The sequence below is a fragment of the Crassostrea angulata genome, chromosome 7, assembly GCF_025612915.1.
Source record: "Crassostrea angulata isolate pt1a10 chromosome 7, ASM2561291v2, whole genome shotgun sequence".
Classification (NCBI taxonomy): domain Eukaryota; kingdom Metazoa; phylum Mollusca; class Bivalvia; order Ostreida; family Ostreidae; genus Magallana; species Magallana angulata.
Window position 1 is genome coordinate 27,914,976 of NC_069117.1, and position 24,691 is coordinate 27,939,666.

At 33.0% G+C, this 24,691-nt stretch overlaps 1 protein-coding gene across 2 annotated transcripts in view; it reads right to left on the bottom strand.

Moving 5' to 3' along the window:
- LOC128192671 (uncharacterized) overlaps nt 1–24,691 on the bottom strand; it is a 43,106-nt gene that overhangs the window by 14,286 nt on the left and 4,129 nt on the right. For both annotated transcript variants that reach the window (XM_052865546.1, XM_052865545.1), the window contains exons 6-39: nt 23,007–23,088; nt 21,856–21,912; nt 21,360–21,443; nt 21,154–21,206; nt 20,588–20,648; nt 20,118–20,270; nt 19,834–19,941; nt 19,392–19,490; nt 19,080–19,154; nt 18,731–18,797; nt 18,501–18,601; nt 17,895–17,963; nt 17,304–17,534; nt 17,055–17,137; nt 16,770–16,872; nt 16,362–16,430; nt 15,865–15,980; nt 13,287–13,353; nt 13,117–13,166; nt 12,690–12,934; nt 10,081–10,170; nt 8,466–8,525; nt 8,102–8,191; nt 7,903–8,000; nt 7,747–7,806; nt 7,033–7,314; nt 6,264–6,444; nt 5,519–5,560; nt 4,623–4,762; nt 3,790–3,986; nt 3,127–3,307; nt 1,626–1,883; nt 1,256–1,385; nt 77–661 (exon numbers count right to left, since the gene is read on the bottom strand). In XM_052865546.1, the coding sequence (XP_052721506.1) occupies nt 77–661; nt 1,256–1,385; nt 1,626–1,883; nt 3,127–3,307; nt 3,790–3,986; nt 4,623–4,762; nt 5,519–5,560; nt 6,264–6,444; nt 7,033–7,314; nt 7,747–7,806; nt 7,903–8,000; nt 8,102–8,191; nt 8,466–8,525; nt 10,081–10,170; nt 12,690–12,934; nt 13,117–13,166; nt 13,287–13,353; nt 15,865–15,980; nt 16,362–16,430; nt 16,770–16,872; nt 17,055–17,137; nt 17,304–17,534; nt 17,895–17,963; nt 18,501–18,601; nt 18,731–18,797; nt 19,080–19,154; nt 19,392–19,490; nt 19,834–19,941; nt 20,118–20,270; nt 20,588–20,648; nt 21,154–21,206; nt 21,360–21,443; nt 21,856–21,912; nt 23,007–23,088 (4,367 nt within the window). The remainder of the gene's footprint in view (nt 1–76; nt 662–1,255; nt 1,386–1,625; nt 1,884–3,126; nt 3,308–3,789; nt 3,987–4,622; nt 4,763–5,518; nt 5,561–6,263; nt 6,445–7,032; nt 7,315–7,746; nt 7,807–7,902; nt 8,001–8,101; nt 8,192–8,465; nt 8,526–10,080; nt 10,171–12,689; nt 12,935–13,116; nt 13,167–13,286; nt 13,354–15,864; nt 15,981–16,361; nt 16,431–16,769; nt 16,873–17,054; nt 17,138–17,303; nt 17,535–17,894; nt 17,964–18,500; nt 18,602–18,730; nt 18,798–19,079; nt 19,155–19,391; nt 19,491–19,833; nt 19,942–20,117; nt 20,271–20,587; nt 20,649–21,153; nt 21,207–21,359; nt 21,444–21,855; nt 21,913–23,006; nt 23,089–24,691) is intronic.

Sequence of the window (24,691 nt, forward strand, 5' to 3'; positions counted from 1 at the left end):
AGGTTATGTCAGATTATGGCAAATCTTGTACCAGCATGCAAAGCAGAAGTCTACAACTCCAAACACTGTTAAATACCAGATTCTGTTTCCTTATGGACTGAAGAAGACCTTTCCATTTTCTCAGCAATACATGTATTATCAGTTCTGTTAGACTGCTCCAGGAGGATCATTTCCTCTAGGCTCTTCTCCACTTGGACCCCCTTAGTATGTCCATCAACAACATCAAACTCCTGCCCACGAGTGTTCTCTGATTCACTCGGGGCCTTCTCACCATCCTCCTGTGTCCTTCCCCGAGTTAAGTTGGACATATCACTATCAAATTCCAAGTCGCTGAGGTGAAAGTCTGGATTCTCCTTCAATATCTGCTCTATGATAGACATCTGTCTGGCATAGCCCTCGCTGTCTGGGGGGTGGACCTGAGAAAATATCCCCTGGGGGTCTGTGTCTTGAAGCATCTGACCGAGTTTCTCTGAGATCCTCAAAACCTGACTCCCCATACAGAGCTGCTTCATCCCCTCTTGCTGGGGCCCCGGGGACTGTTCTAGAGAGGGTGGGCCCTCCTCTATACAGGACAACTCACTTGCCAAGTCATCCGCCTCCTCTGCCTCGTCCTCTGCTTCACTTTGATAGCTAATGAAACTGAGTTGTTCCTCCTCTAATACTGTAATCACATTTACTAACACTGATAACCTCCCTTTATTTTGTGGGAGTAGTATCTTATCCTGCCTCATAAATATAAGCTAACTTATGTTACACATTAGGTGTCACAGTATTTAGAGATATAGGCTGTACATTTCTATGCGGTTTGAAATATTAAATAGTGTACACAGTGCACTCTCAACTACCAGTAAGCTATAAAGAGTTATCTTTCTTGTATGACACTTGTGTTATGACTTTTAAAACATCTGCTCTTTTGGTAAGTCAAAAATCAGATTTAATATGACAAATCTTTTTAAATCAATTACGAATCTATTCATATGATTATTACACTGTTATCTTATCTTCAAAGGCAATTAAAAGTGTAGCCTTTAATATGCATTTGTGTTCATTATTCTTAACTTTTGTCCAAAACAATTGTTTATCTTAGAGATTTTGACTCTTAACAAGATGTACTTAAAACATTTCTTAAAGTACTGGTAAAGCTCTTTCAGCAAAAAGTTTGATAAAGAGCTTCTTGACAGTTTTGAGACTTCTCTTTTATGAGGTAGAGATCGTAAAAGTCTGTTGAACAACACGCTGAGTGGCAGACACTTACGTGACTTGTCTGATATGAAGGAGAGCTCTTTGAGGCGATTGGAGGCCCGACTGACAGATTCTGACAAATAGAGAGACTCTGGCTTCCATCTTTTCTCCCTGCCATCCCAAGCCTTTTCAATGTCATTAAGCTGTTTTAATAAAAAAAATAATTGTAAGCTATATGTAAAATTATATACTGTAACATGATGTAGCTACTATTTATTGTCAAGGATAAGTTTCTGAAAAGATCTTCAATCTAGAAAATTTTCCAGGATTTTCAATTTCATAAATACAAAAGTCATTCCTTCAGAGTACTTTCATTGTTAAACTTTAGGAAAATATCAACCCATTATCTCAACCAATGCAGCATCAGTTTGCCTACCACTCACCATCAAATCATCTTCCATGTCGTACATGGCCGGACTCTGGAGGTCATCCATCCAGTCCCCGATCCAGTCCGCAAAGCTGTCTGGCCGGTATGGAACGTCCAGCCTCATGGCTAGCGCCTTGAGCGCCTCCTCCTCGTCCTCCTTGCTGCTGTAGGATTTCTGGAGTCCCATGTCCTCCATCAGGCTCCAAAGCTCTGTCTTGTTGGTCACTCCTGTCAGCTGGGCCAAGGCCTCGGCAGCCTCTTCACGGATGTCAGTCTAAATAAACAGTGGCCAATGAAAAGTCTGTAATTATTCAATATTTTTTTCAGATAAAGTTCTATTGAATCACTATCAGACCATTGGGGTTATTTGGAAATAACTATTCTAGATACATCCATTTTATTATTTCTATGCTACCTTCAAGCCTTGTCATAAATAATTAAGGTTTCACCAATTGTACAATGTCACAATGGAGTATAATAAGTCTGAATACGTTTTTCAGGGGGGAAACAGATAGGTCCTGGTTTCCAAACAATAGAAATAATATAAATTTCTGCATACTAAATTTGGAATGCACATACAGTACTTTGAATACTAATTCATAATGACTTCTATAAAGAAGAGCATCTCAATAATTACATGTATTTGAAAGCTCAAAAATTAATTCCACATCTTACCAGAAAAGCTCACAGAAATTTCCTTTGCACAACTGAATACAAATATTTCTAGCATTTAATGAAAAACATGCATTCTTTAACTTTACAACTTAGCACAAACCAGTTTCATAAACCCCCAAAACTAGCATAAAATCCCTGTCACATTAAAGCATTATCAGATATTTGTTTTCATTCATAACAAAAGGTTTTTGGACACTTAATTTATCTTTATTTTGGATGTTGTATCACCTGTTGAAAGATTACAGAAATGTTTTGTTGTATATTCATAATAACCATCTCAAAAAATTGACTGGTATCTTGCCAGTAGATTTAAAGCTTTCTAACTTTATTGGGTTTCTCAATATTTTTCTTTTAACCTATTAAAGTATTTATTTTAAAATGCTAAAACAAAATGTGGAGAAACAAATGGAATACATAAAAACAAGAAAAAAATTTTATGCAATTTTCATGCATATAAAAAAAATGTTTAAAAACTTACAGAAGAAAGTTTGAATCGTTACAAACATCCAACCCACTAAACTAAAAATGAGAAATTGTTGTGATAAATGCTATAGGAATCTATGCCAATATTGATTTACACCTGATAATTCTATAACCCCTTGTTATTGAAGTTTGGGATTACAGAATTAAACTATTGACTTCACTCTCTTTAACAAAATGTCTGCTCATGGAAGATACAAATCAACTCTATCGAGGCATTCAAAGATGCACAATGAAATCTTGGTGCAGAAAATCCAATACTTTTCATTGATTATCTCGATTAGGTTGGAAGGGAAGGAATTAAGTATTGATTTAAGAAATTCCCTTAAAACCTGTCCCTATTGAAAAATGGCCTTAATTACCGAGCTATCGATGAGTCGAGGCAGAATGGTGGCCACCACATCTTGCCGACTCTTGCCGATTACAGATAGTGCCGACAGTCCGTTTTTGCGAATGGAAGTACTGACGCTGTTTCCTGCACTCAGCTGATTGGACAATTTGTTGATGATACGATCAAGGTAGACATCAGATATACCCACATCACTGCAAGATATGAACATTGTTACAATTATAAATCAATTCTTGCTACATTTCTCAGGCTAGAATTTCCCCATATTCCTAAGATTTTTAACAACGTACCATCTTATATATTTTCATGGCATTTCTATCAATATTTTTGCTTGAAGAACAAATTCATTCTTCAAAATGATAACATGATCCATTAATCTGTTTACATTACCTTCACCATACAAAACAAAAAATTATTTTTAATAGAACAAGCTACATTACATTTCACTAGTCCTACTGACCTTGACAAAACAAATAAGTAAAATAAGTATCTTAATGATCTGTTTCTTAACCCTGGTATTTTGGTCCTAGATACCATATATCAGGGAGTTTCAATAGTACACACTTCTTACTTATGATACACACACAAAATAATTATGATGCAAAAAATTCACATACGAAGTGTATATAATCATCTTTAATTAGTATATTTCTAAACGACTGACGGTTACACTTACTTGTGGATCTCCAGGATGTAGTTACAGACTTTGCCGTGGAGGTCGGCATCATCCGTGTCCAGCATGGTCAGTAACTGCTGGAGGATGCTCTCGTACGAGGGAGTCCCCTTCAGGTCGCGGAAGAAGTCCTCCTTCATCAGCTTATGCATCACCTCCATGTCATTCACCTGTATTACCTTCTTCCTGTTCTCTTTTTCCTGCACAACACAAAAATAATGCAAAATTATTTGGTTTGGAATATATGGTAAATTTCTATCGAAACACGAGGAATTAAAATCCGAGTAAAATCATGAGAAGCAGATCTTGCAGATTTCAAAATCTCAAATATAAATTTTAGATAAATGAAACTACATGAAACTGTATTAAAAATAATATGCCATTAGCGATTTTATATTCTGCCGATTGATGCAAAATGTTTGAATCACCGAATTAAGTATTCGTATGAATAAGGAATCTATAGTATGTAATTTCAACAAATTTTGTTGAGTTTAAAATGTATATCTCATTTCACATCCAAATCAATTTTATTTTACCACAAATGAAACATACATGTATTATCTAAAGGCCACAAACCATGCATTTAGAGTACCTTTCTTTTTAAACTATAAAAGACTTTACCATCACAAAAATTACAGTACAAGTACATGAATATGCTTCACTAAACATCATCTTACTTGAACTTCACTCTTCTTTTCATTAGCTTGCAGCTGCTTTAAGAAGCTAGCTTAGTGACCCTTTCGTTTTTTTTGTTTTTTTGTCAAATGTCACTTACACTCTAGTTCATGAATGAATGACTTTAGTTAATGAATAAATAATATAAAAATGACCTTCACCTTGAACCTGACATCAGTGGAGTCCTCATCGACCACCATGTTGCTCAGTCTGAAGGACTTGGTCCTCTCGCGACTCCCTGGCCCCCCAGACTTAGGGTGAGGTGCAAACACATTTCCAAACTCAAACGCTTTGGACTTTACTGCAAGCAGAAGGTGTCAATTAGAAGGCCATAAAAGTTCAAAGTTCTAGCTTTGCCATTTAAAGAACTGCACACTTTATAGATTTAATCTTTAATACATTGAAGATGCACTCTTTGAATGATGCCTAGTGCTCTTACAGAAACCATAATACAAAATTCAAACATATTTTTTTTCATTAGCAAAAAAAAAATCCAAACAAAACATATAAAACAAAAGTTTCTGCTACAAATTATCAAAACCAAAACTCACATACATTGTATGGCTATCATATCAACAGAACATTTAAAGCATTTGGAGACAAAATTTTTACTATTATTTGCAGTAAACACAAACTACATAATTTGTGACTGTGTGAGGCAAGGCCAGTTTCAAATTCATTTTAATTATAATAATACATGAAGTACAATAAGGAGATTACCAAAACTTTTGGTCTAAGTATTTTACAAATGATTTTGAAACACCCTTTGTTTTCATTTATCTCTTAGAATAAAATAAAATTGTGAGAGCTTGTGGTTGCAATACTGAAGAAATATGACACATGCATGTGTAGAATTAAACAGAATGATGAAATATGAAATGAAATGAATGTACATTTATTTTATATTGTGTATTTATTCTATATGTGCCAATTTTGTGACATAAGCATATCAATTGTTTCCTACCATATTTTTTTTAAAACAGTGAATGTATAACAGAAAATAAATTCAATGACATATCGTTATGACAACTTGTTCACACACTAAAGAACCCTTTACCAAAATGTTGGTTTTGGTGCTGATGCTTTATAATGCTGGGATCTGTGTAAAAATCATTTCTCAACAGGATTAATATCTTAAACAATCAGAAACTATTCCTAGTTTTAAGTTTTTATTTTCTGATAATATAAGAAATAAGAGTACCTCTTAAGATGAAATATTTGTTAGATGTTCAATAAATCCCGTTAATGACAACGTAAATTACTTGACTTGAAGATAAGCCCCCAAATAAATGTTATTAGTTTTTGTTACAGGATAACATTGGGCCATGATACTATTCCTAGTTTTAAGTTTTTATTTTCCAATAATAGAAAAAGTAAGCATACCCCTTAAGACAAACCTTTTTTTTTTTTTAGAAATGTTCAATACCGGTATATCCCATTAATGACAACTGATTTAAAGAAATGCCCCCAAACAAATGTTATCAGTTTTTGTTACAGTGGATTATCCACTCAGAACTACAATAAATCTGATCCCATAAAATTACTTAACAAGCTCCTTGCACAAACACAGACTCTTGTTGAAATTCATCAAAGAGTTGTATCTCAATATAGTCTACATCAATATACCCATAAATAAAGCACAAAATAATCTTTAGTGATATCCTAAATCTCAGATCAACTCCTTTTCTAAATAAAGAGTTCATGTACACAATTATCAATCTTAAGATCTCGAATAGTTTAAAATCTCAGTCAGTTCTCTACACTAAACTTCAGTACAGCTAAATGAGAGTTGTGTGTCTTACGTTCGTATTTGGTGGGGGTGTTGGGGGTAGATCGGCGACTGGTGGGTTTGTAGGCCCGCTTGGAGGAAGTGGACGACAGATTGGACGATGTGCGGACCATGCTGGTCATCTTCTTCCAGGGGGTCAGGATAGACTTCTTGGTTGAACTCTCTGGCTCTCCCCAAACAAGTGGCTTCTGCTCCTGTTTGATTTCAAGCAAAAAATTAATATGTAAAACTAACATGTACAGGTATGATATAGTACGCATCATTCTTGATGAAAAAAAAAGAAGTTTAATTTTAAGTGCCCAGCTGTGAAAAGTAAAAGCTGTCAATAAAATTTTAATTTTATACAGATGCATATAAAAATTCAATTAAAAAGAGTTAGTTCCCTTTCCATGCAATTTTGTCTATTGGTAATCAGAATATTTCATAAGTAAAGATAAATGGCTATATCAACATCATGCATGAGAATGTAAGCAAAAACAGATTTACAGTGGTAAAAAGTAAAAGAAATGAAATACATTTAGATGAGTTTTAAAGGAAAAAAAGATGCAAAAGTTATAATTTCATACAATTAATGTTTACAACAAATAAAACACAACATTCACAGGATTGAAATGCTAATGTGTTCAATGGTGCCTGAACAATACAAAAACAAACATGCAACATTGCAACAGTGCAACACAAAAGAGAAAGGCAACAAAAAAGCAAGCAGCAGGTGGAGGATGCACAGCAACATGTGGACGTGGACTGGTGAGGCAGCAGCTTCTATGGTAACGATTATCTACCTTAAGCGCTTTACCAGTAGCAAGCAGAGAGAACTGACTCCCTACCAACGACTCAGCCATGTCTACCCCTGAGTCATCCTCCTTAAAGTCATCAATGACCTCCTCATCATCCTCCTCATCATCATCGTCTTCACTTCCATCGCTCCAATCATCCTTTACCCTCTTTTTGACTTGCCTCCTTTTATTACGGCCGCCCCGATTAGTGGGGCGGGTTACGATTGGCTCATCGGCCTCACTTTCATTGTCTGATTCACCAGCATCAAATCTATATCTGCGTGCTAACTACAGAAATAACAGGCATTTCATTTGGTTAACTTCACATTACCCTTTGATTTTCATTTTTATGAATAGCAAAACCATACACCAGTGTAAGACCACAAAATATGCAAATGTATACCGGTATATTTTAACAATCAATCATACTTATAGATCATAATGTAAGATTTTTTATCAAAAACATGCAACATGCACAGTGTCAATTTTCCTTCTTACATAGTAACCAAAGAGTGATTACTCAGTTTTAGAATGATAAAAAATAAAAATCAGATTCTAAAATAAATATTATTTCAAATCTGTAGATGTACAATGTTCATTCATTTTACTGGTAATAATAAACAGGACTGAAATTTTCAAAAACAAATATCAAACCCTGCACATATTGAAACTGATAAAAAGACTGAGATGGATTTTCTCATTCCATAGAATTTAATTTACCTCATATAAATCCATCACTTCCTCTTCTTCAACCTCCTTCTGTGGTAAGGGCTTTGGAACCTGTAGATAAAGGTAAGAAATACATGTAAATAAGTATACTTGTTAACAACTCATAAGATTTCTCTCTCTCTCTCTCTCTCTCTGCCAGATACTCACTGGCTTTGGTCTCCAGACAGCCTGTCGTTTCTGGATCTGGGGTGGGGTTGGCGGGCGGTAACCCAGCTGTTTCCTGATCACAGAGTTTGGGATGTATCCTTTATAACAAGATGAAAGAGACCTTAGAACACAATACTTATTGAACATCATTCCAAAGAGTTGAAATGATTCTTTTGAACAATTTCAATTGAAGTCTTACCATCCAGTGCTATGATTGGCCTCCTCTTGAGGAGAGCTTGTTCAAATGGAGTCAACATATGAATGTTGGGGATTGAAGAAATACTTTTCCCTGAAAGAGAAGGTGCATGGTACTGCAGTAACACACTGAGACCTGTAATACCATATAGAACAACAATTATATCGAGCCTTAGTACTACGCATACCATGTATTCTAAAAACAGCATTTATTTTTGTTTTTTAAGATTACATGTAACAAGAGCAGCATAGTAGACTTGCAATTAATTTCTATATGCTAAAGCAATGACAATGCATGGTAAAAATATCATTCTAAAATTATTTTCATTAAATTATCTGAATAGAATAATTAAAGGATTCCTCCATACTTCTTTTCTCCTTTTTGGATTTCTTAGAAGGAGGAGTTTCCTCTGTGTCTGTCTCAATACCTACAGGAAACGACAAAATTAAAATACACTCCTCTACTTTTCAACTCAAAAACAAAAAATGAGTCTCAAATTTCAATATTTCTCGAATACTTATGATAAATTTTTTTTTATCTGAATCCATCAATCTATTTGGCAAAATTTTTTTTAGTTTGATTGTACATGTGTTTCTTTGTATTCATGTATCAATAGCCATGAACAGTGTTATTCATTTTACCATACTCATGCCTGCAAACTTTTATATAGTACAACTATTTAATAATGAAAAACAAACAAAACAAAAAAAGAAAATAAGGCCCAACCTCATATTATTAAGAGAAGTTATTTAAAGTTCCCAAGTACTGACACTAATCAGGCTGTAATGACCTTTTACCACATATTCATTTATTCATTTACTCAAACTTTTGCATATGATGACATATATATGTATCTATTAAGTTTGATAAAATATGATGGATTTATAAAATAATAATAATATGCCCTGTTTGATGACTAATGAAAACAAAACTGACTTGACCTTTAGCAATGACTGAGATATTATAGTGACCTTTGGCTTTTCAGTCATTCAATATAATTTGAATTCTATAGTCCAACTTGTCAGATTATATGGTTAAATGTTGAAGTTGTGGGCAAAAGGTTAAACAAGACAAAATCAGTATCAATTTCCCCAACACCAGAGAAGCACGGAAATCAAAATGAACAGAAATCAAATAACAAAATGCATACAATACTAGTATTTAAACATATGTCAGAAGAAAATAATTGTGAAACATAGATATAATATTATATAAATAGTGCCTGTTTGGGAGGGTAACAGTTGAAATTGACACCCCGAGAAAACCATTGTCAACCGACGCGAAGCGGAGGTTGACAATGGTTTTCGAGGGGTGTCAATTTCAACTGTTATCCTCCCAAACAGGCACTATTTATTTTGTTATACTGAATGTCTTTTTTAAAATTTTTAAGAAAATTTTACTGCTTTTATTTAGGAATAACGTGAATTCTACAGCGAACCATACGCGCATAATTTTCGCGCATGTAACATTTTTTAATGTTACCCGTTGCCAAGTGCGTTGCTAACGCTGAGGGTAATAGTAAATATTATTAACTGCGTCTTAACCAATCAGATTTCAGTATTTAACATGAAAGTATAACAAATATATATAGCTATTACCAGGTACAAGAAAAAAAGACAAGAACAAAAACTACTTTATATATAAAGATAATACAAGATAAAAGACATGAACACAAAAGAAACAAAAACCGTGACCAAATTTGATGCTATATATTAAGCTACTTGTATTGGATGCAGAACTCACCAGTCAATTATATGTTTGCTGTTCAAAACGAATATTGTATTACAGAGTGTCAGATTCAACACACTGTACTTAACATGGATGCCATATTATTTCTCAATCAATTGATCAATCATTTCATAAAGATAATCTATCTGACTCGTACTCCGCAAAAAAACCCAAAAAACCATGAATACATGAACATGATAGTTAACTTCATTCTTTAGCTGAGTTTGATTTGTTGATTAAATTTATACACTCACCTTCTTTATCTGAAGGTTGAGGACTTTCCTCAGCTTTGTATAAATCATTGAAAATATCTGTCGAATCCATGTACCGGTACTGTGAAAAATCTGTAAAAAATGAATTTCCTATTTGTTAGACTCTTTCCCATTTGCATATAAAAGTAGAAGGAAGAACCCAGAATAGGAACAAATAACTTACTTTAGTTACTGTAAACTACCGTTTATTTGTTACGACTTAATTTCATGATTTACAAGGGATACCTTGTTTCACTGTGATTTATCATTGCAACCAAGCTTATGTTCCTTTCTTAAACAACTGTGAGAGACACTCATGGACTAACTCATGGCAAGATATTTTAACAAATACAATGTTATCACAAACCTTATAAAATTTTCTAGCACTTGAAAAAAGTCAATTTACAGTTAAAAAATATTACTATATGGCATAAAACCATTAAACGTCACCTTTTTTCAAAATGGTATCCAAAAAGGTAAATCGCTTAAGTATTTTTTTTTTACCAAGAAATACTTGTCAATAAGGCCAAAAAAAATTAATCATTAGTTTCTCGGGCCAAAATTTTGAAATTTTGATGAGGCAGGCAGGCAGGTTTTTTTTTTTTTTTTTTTTTTTTTTTAGCCAAAATCTACAATGACGGTAACCCATATTATATGATTTGTTTGTCTACTCATCAGCAGATATTCATCAAGCTCATACATTGGCAAAGTTTAAACATTTGTTTTAATTTGTTCTTTTTAGTTTAAACTGTTCTGTTTCCTTTTATAAGATTGAGTTTTTGGATATGAACAAGCAAGACAAATGGTTAATTATGCCCCTGCTTCATTTTGCAACCCATCTTTCCCCTCCACAGTAATAACAGAAGTCTAAACTGAAATAGCGGACTTCTTATGGCATTTTACTACTTGAATCTGCCATATAAAAATTTATCAAATAAAGCATTCATTTGGGGGTGTTTTCTTATCAATCTTCAGTGCCTTGAGGACAGAAATCAAGGAAAAGTAAATAAGTCATCATAAAATTCTCAAACAATGCAAGTGTCCTTTATTCCTGTTTCTGTGCAATATCACAGAGGCTTCAATTTCTGAAGATAACAAAGAAATTTCAGTGGCTGTGTTAACAGGGACCAACCAAGAGCAAACTTAGTTTAAGAAGACTTCACTTCTGAAGTTCTCCCTCACAGAAAAATAGGGAGAAATTTGAGAAATCAGGTAGACTTCCATTCTTTGACAATGGCATAATACTAATGATAATACATTTGTACACAGATTCAACCTTAATTTGAATTTGATTAGAAGCAAGTCAATTAAAAATAAAACAACTCCTAAAAAATTTAAAATCTTATTCAATTTTTTAAATTTAATTTATTATGTGTATTCATACATTTTGTAGCTGAAATGTAATTGTGTTGGCTAAATGACAAATGAAATCAGTCTATGTGTTTAAGTGTATTTTGGAGGTATTAGTCCAACCCTTTGACCCAATTACAACCGTCATATAGTTGGTTATACAGAATTTTTTAGTTAAAGATAAATGTAGACAAACGGTTTCATGACTATTTTAGCAATAACTTGGCAGAGTTATTAATTAATTACAAGTTACCAACTAATTGTAATATCAGCACCTAAAGTTATAAACTGATAAACATCGGTTGTAATTTTCAGTGCACAGTATGTGGTTGCATCAACCGTATTTATAACCTCTGAAGATAAGACATTCGCTAGTTATTAATCACAACAGGGGTTAACTTAGGCTATGAAAATGTCTTTTGAATTAGATGATTATCATTTTATTGCATTTGGAGTTAACTTTCACGATCGTGAACTCAGAATACAGGGCAACTTCAACCTCTCTTTCTGAGGAAATTCTGGCGAAATTACCGACCACAAAGCGAGTACATGTAATTATATTTACATAAAGTTTTATTTAGCCCAGGTAGCCCCCTAGGTTGGTCACTGGGTAGATGTTTCAGATAAAATAACATTTTTTACTGACAGAGACAAGCATTTGTTCTGAGCGTTTGTTTACATAGATTCCATAATAGAGAAAACCGATAATGATAAGATTTAAAAAATCCGGAAAAATAACGATAAAAAAGTTTGATGCGGCGATGATTTTACTGATGCGGCGGTGCCTGAGAAACAAATCATTAATTTTTTTTGGCCTAAACAGAAATACTGTAGACGTATTTTTTTCCACGGGGTCATAATTCCGCGGAATCCTAATATCAATTTAATCCGTGGGTAATAATTTAGGCGGATTCTTTCAATGAAAAAAAAATCATTTGAATAATTATTATTAAATTATCATTCAATTCAGTTCTGAGCGATTTACATTACCTAGAATTTGTCCAACTTTGGACTTAAATTGTAAGAACTAGCTAGCTGTTCACGGTGAACAGTAATTATCGGTTGTGCACTGGTCGGTAGTCATTAGTTAGCCGTCATGATGTTACGACGCTGGCTAAATATCTAAATTATGAGTTGATCAGTTTGTGAAAATATACAGATCCATTAAGTTTGGTGCATGGGCAGCTGACTCTTTGTCATGAGCTGTACTAAGAAAAGGGTATTCATTCATAAATACTGAGAAGATCAAAATCATACATTACCTGGTTCCTCAACACTGATTGAATGCCTTTTCTTATCCAACTCCTTCAGAATTTTCTCTTCTTCAAGATTTAGTTTGGACTTGGGAAGACGGAAATTTTTGCGAACTGGGACATCAAAGCTGTCATCAGAATCACTCAGGTCCTCAATGTCCTCGAGGATCCCCTGATCTATGTCCTCATCCTGCTTCTCCTGGTGTCGGATTGTCAAGTTGGTACTGAAGATTGGTAGTTTGCTGGGATCAAACCTGAGAAAGATAAAGAAGCTATAATTACAGTCCTTATGAACAAATATTGAATGGGGAAAGAATGTTAGGATTATTATAATTAATTGAATATTTTGTTTTGTAGTTTGAAATTGATTATGTTGTTGATGATACTTAAATAATAATAAAGGTCTGCTTGCCAAAGATATTTGTAAGAAACTTACCATGACTTGACCTTTGAACTGTACGGAATGGGAGGCTCTCTTAGGTCGTCCTTTCAAAAAAAAAAACCCTTCAGCAAATTTGTTTTATGAATTAGATTGATCAGTTGGTCTATGTGTAGCCTATTCATTTTCTCTACATAAAAATTTCTCCTTGTAAACTTTTATCTTACCCGAAACTCCTGATGTGAAATGAGCTCCAAATAATTTTGTGGGAAGAAGTTGGTCAAAGGAATTAAGCTGAAACAGAAGTGAAGTGCATAAAAAACTGATTGTGTTTTGACATTTAGGTAATACATCAAAAAAATTAAAACCTGCCTTATCAAATTCCAGAACTATACAGCTATTGTTTAATGCATGCTTTTGAGGTTCCACCCTCTGTATTACTCATAGAACTTTCCAATAATTATCCGTAAGTAAATTACATGCAAGAATCAATATACTGCACCAATATAAGAGAGGGAGGGGCCAGGTTTTAAAACAGAGCTCAACAAAGTGAACAGGAGGACAATTTTCTCACACAATTGTTTACAACAACAAACCTGTAACCAAAATTTTTACCAACATTTTCATGGATATTTATTTTATTTTTACTAATTCGCTACTTTAAATAATGTGACTGCAATCGATCAAAAAGTTAGTATCAATAATTAATACCCGAAAGTTTTGAACAACCATTAGAGATTTCCCCTTTTATCTTTATAAAAAATCAATAAAGTTCACACGTGAAGTAAAATTCACATGATTTTTTAATGAAGCCATGGACCATTGATTCAGAAGTCTGTCTGAAAAATATCTAAAACAAATCAAGCAAAATGAATTATTAGTAACTAAATAAATCTAGCAACAGCCTAACAAAGAAACCTTATTCAGACCTAATTACTTACTTCTATTGAAATTTTCTTTTCCCCCAAATATAATCTCAAAAATCTTACACTCAATAGATCACTGCAGATGCTTTACGTAATTATCAATACACTAACTTAAGCTAACAGCATACGTACTGCACATAAACAGTTTATTTGTGCAGAATATAAAATTCAGCCCCGTATTTAAAATGCAGAGATCTGACCCTCCTGGTTTGAATTCAAAGAATGTTTTTGTAGATCAATCCCAGTACACAAACAAATTAATTAATCCATCAAAGACAATGCATTGATATGAAGAGGTAATCTGTATTCCATCTAAGATAAATCCTGGGTAATCGGATCCCTGAGATATAAATCTTATTGCTCTGCACGAGTAACTAGAGTATCAGATTTGTTCATGTTATACACAGCCAGCCTGCTGTCAAAACCGTTCTCTTATCTGGGAATGAATTAAACTAAATTAAAGATCATTTCATTTTTGTTTAATGAATAAGAGGTGTCCAGCTCATACTTATCTGAGATATCAAAACAACATATTAAATGTAAACACACTATGGCTTAATATTACCTTATACAATGCAAATGAACATAGGAATTTTCAAAATCACATATTTTTTTGGGTAATTAACATAAAAATGGAAGGCTAAAAATTAAAAATAAACTAAAAGAATGTACATGTAGATCTGATCCATACCTTAAGAACTCTTGTCCATGAAAACAAAAAATCCACTATCTATATCTATAGATATTTTATACTCTAAAATTAAATTTCTATGATTTCACTAAATAAAGTCAACCTAAAAAAAAAAACTGCGGCTAATAAGTGCTTGTTGGACACAGCGTAAACATACCCAGTAATCACAGATCCCTTAAATGATCTTGACAAAATAATGACCATTAATTCCTCACTGATCCATACATCCAAGCATAAACATGAGACATCAAAAGCTCCCCGTCCAGTCAAAGTGAATTACATCGTGATGGTGGAACACAAAATACTTTCAACATCACATGTATTGATTTTGCAAGTGTACCTGCAGGCTGACAAAAGACTTACTGCAAATCCATCCAACATTTCTGGTATTAATTCTTTGAAAATGTCATGTCAAATGTTTTTTTTTTTTTCAGGGTAAAGATAAAAGGCAAGACGGCCTATAAAGTATTTCATTTGATCTGCTGACTTTTTTTTGCGCAAAAAACAAACATATCCAAAGGGATTATATAATGTGTACTTACATTAATAAATCAGATGCAATGTCATAATCTATAATTTCTAACTAAAGGTGTCAAATTTTAAACAAATTCGAGATTATATAAAAATACAACATCATGAAAAATCTATTGTGTGGATAAACAGGTACAATGAAAACACTACCGTAGTTTGCACAAAATGACCACTGACCTTTCAATGTGCAGTTTTAATGAAAGCTTATAGATAATATCTTATAAGAAAAAGAAACCTACAGGGTATTGTTTTACTAATTAAAAAAAAAATCTAAATTATTAGGTCAAGGTAAAGAAAAAATTTTGGTAGGCTTCAGTTAGGTTATATGCCATCTATCTATTATACAAGTTTATAGACTGTATGTTTAAGGAATTTCATGTTATAGTCTGGACAATACATGTATTTTTCAAAAAATGATTGACTTTGAGATATAAAATAGGTCAAGGTCAAAAATTGTGGCACTTGCACTCCTTTTCAACATCATCTTTGTTCCAAGTCTAAATGTCAAAGAGTATCTAAGTTCAACCCAAATTAGGACGAAGAAGAAGAGGAAGAAGAAAATCAAAGTATGGTTTAAGAACCAGGAAGTAATGTACTTCAGACAACTACCTTTCTAGATCTATGCACAAATACTGGTAAACAAGGCTAAATACACACCAGATGTGGTTTTGGAATCCTAGCAGCAGATCTCCACGAGCATTGGCAAAGCACAGACCAAACAGGGGCTCTCCAAAGTACATCTCCCTCACCAACTGATTGTGGCGATTCCACACCTGTTGTAAGCAAAAGCCAGTTACTATGTTCAATCAGATATGTTTAATCATTTAACAACTACTGTGGTTTCATTAATATTCAAGGGTATCAATTTTCGTGGATAAAGTGAAAATCAGTTTCAAGGATACCTAAATTCGTGGCCGATGACCATTTCAATACAAAATGTTTATAGAAATTGCATTTCAATGAACATTTAATTTCATGGATCAACTTAACAACAAAATCAACGAAAATTGGTATTCAACGGATATTAATGACACCACAGAAATCGATGATGAACTTAATTTCAAATATCATTTATTGCTCAAAAGTACAGTGTGAGCAATGAAGTAATTGTAGTGTCATTTGAGTGTCATTTGCAATAAATAAAATATTCTTACTTTGATATAACCATCTTCACTGGCAGTAGCAAAGAATCCTAACAGGGGACACTTGTCTAGAGCAGTCATCTGTATTCAATGTATTCAAGGTAAAAGGACAATCATAATTCAGTTTGATTAAAAATACTGTAGACTGTATACTCTATATAGTATTTTTGGCAGAGTAAGGCTTCCGCTAATTCAAGCACATCACCACATTAATAAAGATTAATGGGTAAATACAGAAATGCGCTAAATCAAATCCACATTTTCATGTACAAAGATTAAATAAAACATTGAGAATTTCTTTTTATCAATGTGTTTGGCAATTAGTTTCAATCATGACTACTAAAATATAGATGAGCTCTCAGAAATATCTTGGCTATAAAAAAGCAATAGAATAAATTCCAATAAATGTTAAGTCTCTACCCTCTCTGTGTGTTCTTCATCCTGGGCGTGGTACAGCTCTGTGTAGTGTATTGAGGATGTGGTCTCCAGATCCCGACCATCTATTCTGTACATTCTTAATAACCTGAAGAAAAGGAGCAAATTCATCTACATATGATGATAAAAACCTTAAATTTGACATTAGATCTTTCAGGTATGTACACAAATATCTATTATGGAAATGACTAAATTCATATTATTGTATATATCTATTGTGAATATGACAATATTCATCTTGTTGTTTAAATGATATATTAATTCACTTACAGTTTTGTATCAGGACTGTCTATGGTGACACACAAGGTATTCTCATACACACTAAGGAGGTTAGGTATACCATCACATGGAATCTGTCAAAACAGTGAAAACATACAATGCAAGAACTTCTCCTGACATCGGATTTTAGCAATCAACTATCTCAAGACCAAAATGTGATTTTGTAGAACTCTGGAGAAATAAGGAACCAAGAGCACACAGTCACCTAAGTTAATGATCACACAGCTCATGTACACATACCTTCACTAGCTGCTCCAGGATAATTTTGTTCCCTGAGTGACCAGGTTTGACCTTCACAGACCACACTTTGAGGGACTTTTCCTGCCCCCCAGTGACCAGGGTGGAGTTGGTCTCCAGGATCTGGAATCCTGAATCATCAATGTCAGTGATGGCCTCCATACAGGTGATGGCTCCCTCGTGAGCTTGTAGGTTTTTGACCATCACACACTGATCAGCATCCAGTAAAGAGATCTACAGACAGCAGGACAGAGACATAAATATGGCACAAATACTGGAAGCAGGGAAGAATATTGTCATTACATGTTCACTTTATCATCTAAACATAGCAGGAAAAACAAAGATATCACACAAATATTGAAATTATGGATATATCTTGTCATCACTACATCATCTAAAGATACAAGAGAAGACATACAACATTGGTATTACACAAGTAATGAGATTAGGGAAGAATCTTGTCATTTTTTGTACAGCATGTAATGTGTAGTACCGGTAATTCATTTTTATAGAAGTTTTCTTCATTAAGTTAGGTTAACATATTCTTGAAAAAAAGTTCTAAATTCTAAAGAAAATAAGTCTTTTCAAATATACCTGTCCATTCTTTAATCCTCCCAAGACAACAGTTTCCCTTGTACTCTCACCATCTATATCAGAGTAGCTCTAAATTGATATTGAAAACAAACATTAGAGAGTCTACAGAGTACCAGGTAGCTCTAGATTGATACTGAAAACAAAAATTAGAAAGTCTAAAGAAAACTAGATCTAACAATTTCATTAAAACTGTAAAATTACAATAATTGAAATCATTTTTTCAAACACAGATCAGCTGTGTCTTACCCTAATATATTTAGAGAGGGTTTACCTAAAATTTAATTTTTCTGAGGCCAAAATTTTCAAAAACTTACGACAGGCAGGGATATTTAATGCAAGGTTTGAAAAGGGGAATAACTCTATTTAATGTAACAAAAAAAATTATTTACCAGTATTCTAATATTCACTATATCAATACGGAATAATGTTACAGTGGTGGAGATTAAAAAGCTTAGAACCATAGTCAATGAAATAATAATTTTGAGATTTTTAGACTCCTCATTTGGAAAAGTCCAGGTGTTACTGTTGATAAGTGCTTGAAACCAACAAAGCCTATTGCATACATGAATTAAAGTAGATCAAAACTAAAGGGAACTGGGAACCTACCAGAGCCATGATAGAGAGCTCAGTAACCTCCTCATCGGGGGAGGCTGGCTGCCATACTTCCTCCGCCTTACAAGGGTTCGTATCACAACTGAATACTAAGACTGCAAGGGAACACATCAAAGTTTAAAATCATAGTACAAAATTACAGTTTCATGAAGCATAAAACAAATTAAGTAAATAGTTAACATTGTCAATTGAATTTTTTCTATTTGACAAATTTGTGTTCTTACCATCTCCATTTTGTAGAATGGTGAGTAACTTTTCTTTATCTCTGTTATATGCAAAAGAGCTAAAAACCTGTGGAAAATTTATAAACAATCACAAGGTTAGATATATGCTCTTCATATTTTTTCTTAGACTGTATATAAGAGCTACTGATGACACTTCATAACACATGTATCTCTTTTATTTTCTGTTCTAATTATTGAAAAAAAATGTCCATCCAAAAACATACTTTACTTATATTTTTAGTGTCATATCTTTATCTCTCTAAATCAAATCCAATGTTTGAAATGAAAATAACAATATCAAATCTGTGAAGAAGAAAAAAACAAGTGACACTGGATATGAAGATTGTACCTGAAATGTTGGCATTGGGTAGATCATGGTAATTGTGGCTCCAGTTACAGGGGAGAAAAATCGGACCGATCCATCCTAGATTCAATATATAATTATATACTATTTGATATAACAAAGTATTTTCAACTTCTTACATGTAACTACATGTACATTACTTTTTATAAGTATTATGTTGGCATGATAGAATTTTTTTTTTCAAATTAAAAGTGGCAATTCAAATTTAAATCAAGTACATGTATTACTTTTAATACCGTTATTTTACTCTTAATGTTTTTAAAGTATATTTTCTGATGACCATTTATGGTGACATACCTCAGTAGATGCTATGACTCGACTTGGCTTGCCTCTGACACTAGGAAAGAGCTTTAATTTAAACACCGTTGACTCTACTGGAGCAAACAACGTGTAGAACTGTTGAAAAAAAAGTTCACACTAGAAGTTATCAGTACCAAATACATTCAAAGGAAAAAAACTACAATCAGTGCTTCATAAACTCAGGTGTTGAATAATATGCTGAATTTTTGGGTAAAAAAAATATATGTATATTCATTGAAAAAAAAATCAGAAAAGTTCAAAATTTCATTTTATAAAAGTACATGTATGTGGCAAATAAAAGCCCTAGCTCTAACATCTCTAAATTTATATGATAATAATCAAATTATACAACACATCCCTTCAAGAAGCAGCAAGATATATTCAGGAACAGAGTTTAACAGATACGAAATCCTTAATCCTTGCTATAGACTTAACATACCTGGTTCAAATTGTAGATTCTAATTTCCTTCTCTGTCTGACAGAAAAACTCTTCATCACCTAAAAGTTTCATTTGCTGTATGCCAACTCCCAATTCAACTCTCATAAACTGAAAAAAAACACATATAATACACATAACTGATATGAAATGACACCCCTTAACATTTTGCAAAAGTCAGAAACTTTAATGGTTATTTTCATCCTTAATCATAGCCATTCTTTAAAATTAAATTTAAAAAATAGAGAAAAAAATGTGCATGAAACAGAGGGTCACAGTAGTCTTACTTTGCTGAAGTTGTCCATCCTCCAGATTTGTACTGTGCCATCCATGGAGCTAGAGAACAGTAGGGGGTCTGTGCTGTGGACTTGGAGTCCTGTGATTGGTCCACGATGGCCGTAGAACACATGGACTTGTGTGAAAACAACCGCATTCCATACCTACATGTAAGGCAAATTCTTCTGATTAAAAATCCTTTTATATCAGAAAAATCAGAAGCTTTGTAACATGAATGACAGTTGTAAAATTGTTAATTATTGTGGAAAAATATAAACTAATCCCCTCCCTTTTCAAACTATACAAGTTTTTGCTTTTTTTAAATACTTCATTTGAAAAATAATTTGAACAAAATTAAACAATTTGGACTCTGTATAGAAAATACAATGCATGATAAAAAAATCCAGATTACCGGTAAATTTAAAAATCCATGAACCAATAAGAATGCAACACTGACTGTGTATTTACATGTAGCTCTTACCTTGACTTGTCCATCTCCCCCACCTGTTATAAAGTATTCCCTCTGTTTGTAGAAGGAACAGCTACAACATACATTAAAAAGTTTTAGAAAATGTCTTTTTCACACATACCAGTATATAGTTTAAAACATTTAAACACTTTTGTGTTTTTTAAGAATGAGAGTAAAGTTTGTTTTCCTAGTTGATGAAAAAGTTTAAAGTCAAAATATAATGATCACAAATTGCTCCCACCAAAAGTCATATATCTTCAAATGAATATTGTCAAAATATCTTATAAAAAATCTTTGAAAATAGACTAGAATATTGAAGACTTCATGGGAAGATCAATGTCCAAATATTAAAACACAACTGAATTGCTTTTCCTGGTTGGTATCTTTTTATGATGATTGAAATAACATGTATATCCTTAGAATTTCTTCAATACTGAGCTGTACACGAAGAGTAGCAGACAGACTGACAAACAGTATATGTACATGTACATGTATATGCCTTGGTCCCATACATGGAAGGGAATCATTTTTACAGTAAAAAAATATTTCACACATCAATGAATGAAAATATGTCCTACCATCTGAGAGATCCTTCATGTCTGTTCTGGAGCAAATGTGTCTGCTTCATGCTCTGCAAATAGTTTTCATAAAATCAGTCAATATACAAGGGCACCACCTTAAACCATTCATTAATTTCAAAGTCACTAGCAGTATGTGTAAATGGGACATCTGCAGAAATCCCTTTTTTATATAAGTATCAGCATCAATATGAATAAGTACTTACAATGAAGCTGACAACATATATTCCATCATAGGTCAGAGCCAACATCTGTTTGTTTCTGGGATCTACCTTGATATCTATCACCCACTGTTGATTAAAAGAAAATGAATAATATGAAAATGAATGACAAATATGTATATCAATATTGAAATTTATAATTTTATAATAAATATTTGAGAAAAATCTAAAAAGGAACGAGCTAATGTAAATGTACATGTATACGTAAAGTATAAAGTTATCTCAAAAATACAAATACATGTACCAGTAAATGCAAGTATAAAAATATTAGGAATCAAAATATTTTTCACTAGACATACACCAGGGTATGTATTATTGAATTTCTATATTTCATATCATTTTGACAGCATATCAGGTAATTTAAGCTGCATTCAAAACGAACAGCAATACATAAATTCAATTACACATATAGCAATAAATGTAACAATTTATCAACTTTTTAAAAAATGATAGTTTTCAATAAATGAAAGAGCAATATTACCTCATCTGATCTTATCTCTGTGTCAAATTTTTCTCTCTTTTGTACATAAGCAGCATGCTGAAACAGAAATGACATTAAAATTTAACCATAAGCATCACATTCAATATATCCATTTGAAGGCTTCATCATAAAAAGCAACTGAAATGATCAATTTAAACATTTAAAATGTAAATTGTACAAAAACATTCACTTTGAAATACTGTCAACCTCTTTGAAATGCAGTGCATTATTTTGTGATACTGATCTTTAGATGTTAGATACTGGTATGAAATTGTATCTGTGTATCTATAATGTATGTCTACAAGCATTTCCACATATCAATATATTTATATTACATTCTGCCAAAGTGTGTTACAGTTCATGATAACTTTTTTTGCCATTCTACAAATAGCTTCAAGGTTCCAAGAACTAGTCTATAAATATAATCATACATGTACCGTGGTAAATAAAAGATGAGTTCATTTATTAATTGATTCTGGGTACAGAAATTCATGTTTGTCAAACGTGCATACTGTTGCTAATGATTCGATTCAATTCAATTCAATTTCTTCATAGACCAATTAAGGGCCCTCAAGGGGCACTGTTATTTTGATGCAAGTATTGTTTAAACAAAGGTACTGGTAAAATGTTGAAATATAATTTTACTAGTTACAATATACAATAGCAATATTTTTTTCAGCAAAACTGTGACAACACATTTTGCAAAAAAGTAACAATGATTTTTTTTCAAAGTTTGCGGAAACACGATTACAAGTCAAGTGTATTTAACACATTAAATTGAGTAACACATCTAAATCTTACATTACCTGATTTGCTCGCACAAAATTAATGATGTTTATCATTAAAAAATTAAACTATATTATCAAATTTTTAAACAGCACTAGCAATTGTTTTACTTGTTCAAGATTGCTTCTGTATACAGGGAAATATTTACCCCCATTTTACATTTGCCCTCCTTGTCATTGGGCAAATTTTAAGCTTGGCGAATTCAAAACAATTCTTAAATTACTGAGTTAATTAGAAAGAGTATCTATCTATCTGGGCAAATTCAAGATGGAAGGAAATCGTTTGCAAGTGTAAAAGGGCAAAAAAGACAGGGTGAAAAGATAGGGCAACGATAACCCTGTATACAGTATAAATGAATGAATTACCTCAGAACCAGAGAACACCCACTTCTCCAATATTCCTATTCCCCCAGCATACACCTCATCTGTATCCTTGTTGTATGACATGCTGAAATTTAAAAAATATACCCGGTATATATCTTTCATATTCTGGGAATATTTTAAACACTCAATACAAACTTTAATTCATCATTCTACACACTATGACAAAGCTTTTGTTAGTAGCTTCCATAAACTTTATTTCAAACAATTCACATATCACATAACACACAAAGATAGAGAGAAACTCCAAAAAGTTTAACCTTAGTTAAATAAGATTATTTAAAAGCCTCAAATACAGAAAACACATTCAGATTCATAAACATCACAATCAATGTATCAATGTTAAAACAAGAGATGTTTGTGAAACACTTGCAGGTATCACAACACTATTTTTTCGAAGGTTCACGTCAAAACATGGCTGAGTGAAAATAATTCCCGAATTCCCCTTCGTTTTTAGGAGTTTTCCGCCAGAGACAGGGACTGTACTTTTTTATGAGATAAAAAACAACATGTAAAATGCCTGATTTTCCCACCTTTGTAAAAATACGAGGTCACTTGAATTTTTGATGCCAGTTGTTTAGGCAGGGGTGTGAAAGGGCTCGGACATGATTTTCAAGCACATGTGTAACTTTGATGTAAACAAACTCTCGTGCCTTTGTGGATGGCTGTGTGTTTTTTGCTACTAAATTGGTTAGGAACAATTGTTTTAAAAGTTGTAAAGAGGAATTTACCCAGAAGTTTGTTTTAAATTTGCTACCCGTATCTAAAGTTGCGTAATTTTGGTAAGAATATATAGTAAAAATTAATAGTGTTGTGCAACCTGAAGGAAAATTGTTATGATGTGTTTTAAGTCATAAAGTGGAGTTGTTTGGCGTTCTATCGATGTGTGTAGATTAGAAATCACCAACAATGAGCCTTTGTGGCCGGCACCTCTCTTATTTTGCTGTCAATGGCGCATACAAAATTAGCCCAGATTTCCTCTGAAATTTCGTAGAACATCAAACAGCGACCCGATTATAGTGTATCGGACCGTCCAAACTGCCCCAAAATTATACAGCAGCTTATCAAGAAAGTTGGTTTTATCGTCGTAAACCAAAAAAGCTTTTATGTAATACGAATTTTGTGTAAAATGGGTTATTTAGACGCTTGTATGGTATACAGAATCTATAAAATTATGCCCATAAAACGCCAATATTAAAGTAAAATATGAATTTAGCTATGATTCAACACCCGCATTAGTTTTATTAGAACCTGACAATGCTAATTGATATGAAAATGCACGCCAGTTCTTTAAAATTGAATAATATAACGGCAGTTTTTCAACCCCTCCCCCCAAAGGCAGGGTTCGCTAAACTTGTACATGTATATATTCTCGGGTCGTCATGATGTAAACAAGTTTGCATTGTCTTGTGAATAGACATGCATATTTGCACAAATTAGAACCAAGAAAATCATTCAAAATTAACACGCCGTGAAATTACATACAGTATAACTTTTAACATATTTTCATAAATCAGAGGCCACCGCGAGCACCATGGTTTTAATAATCGCTCATAACTTTTTGATATAGCTACAGAATTCAGTAAAACTTTCCACATGTGTTCCACAATAAATGTTTTGGTGTTTTCAGATTTTATTTTTGCGAGTGTAAAATAATAGATTACTTGCAG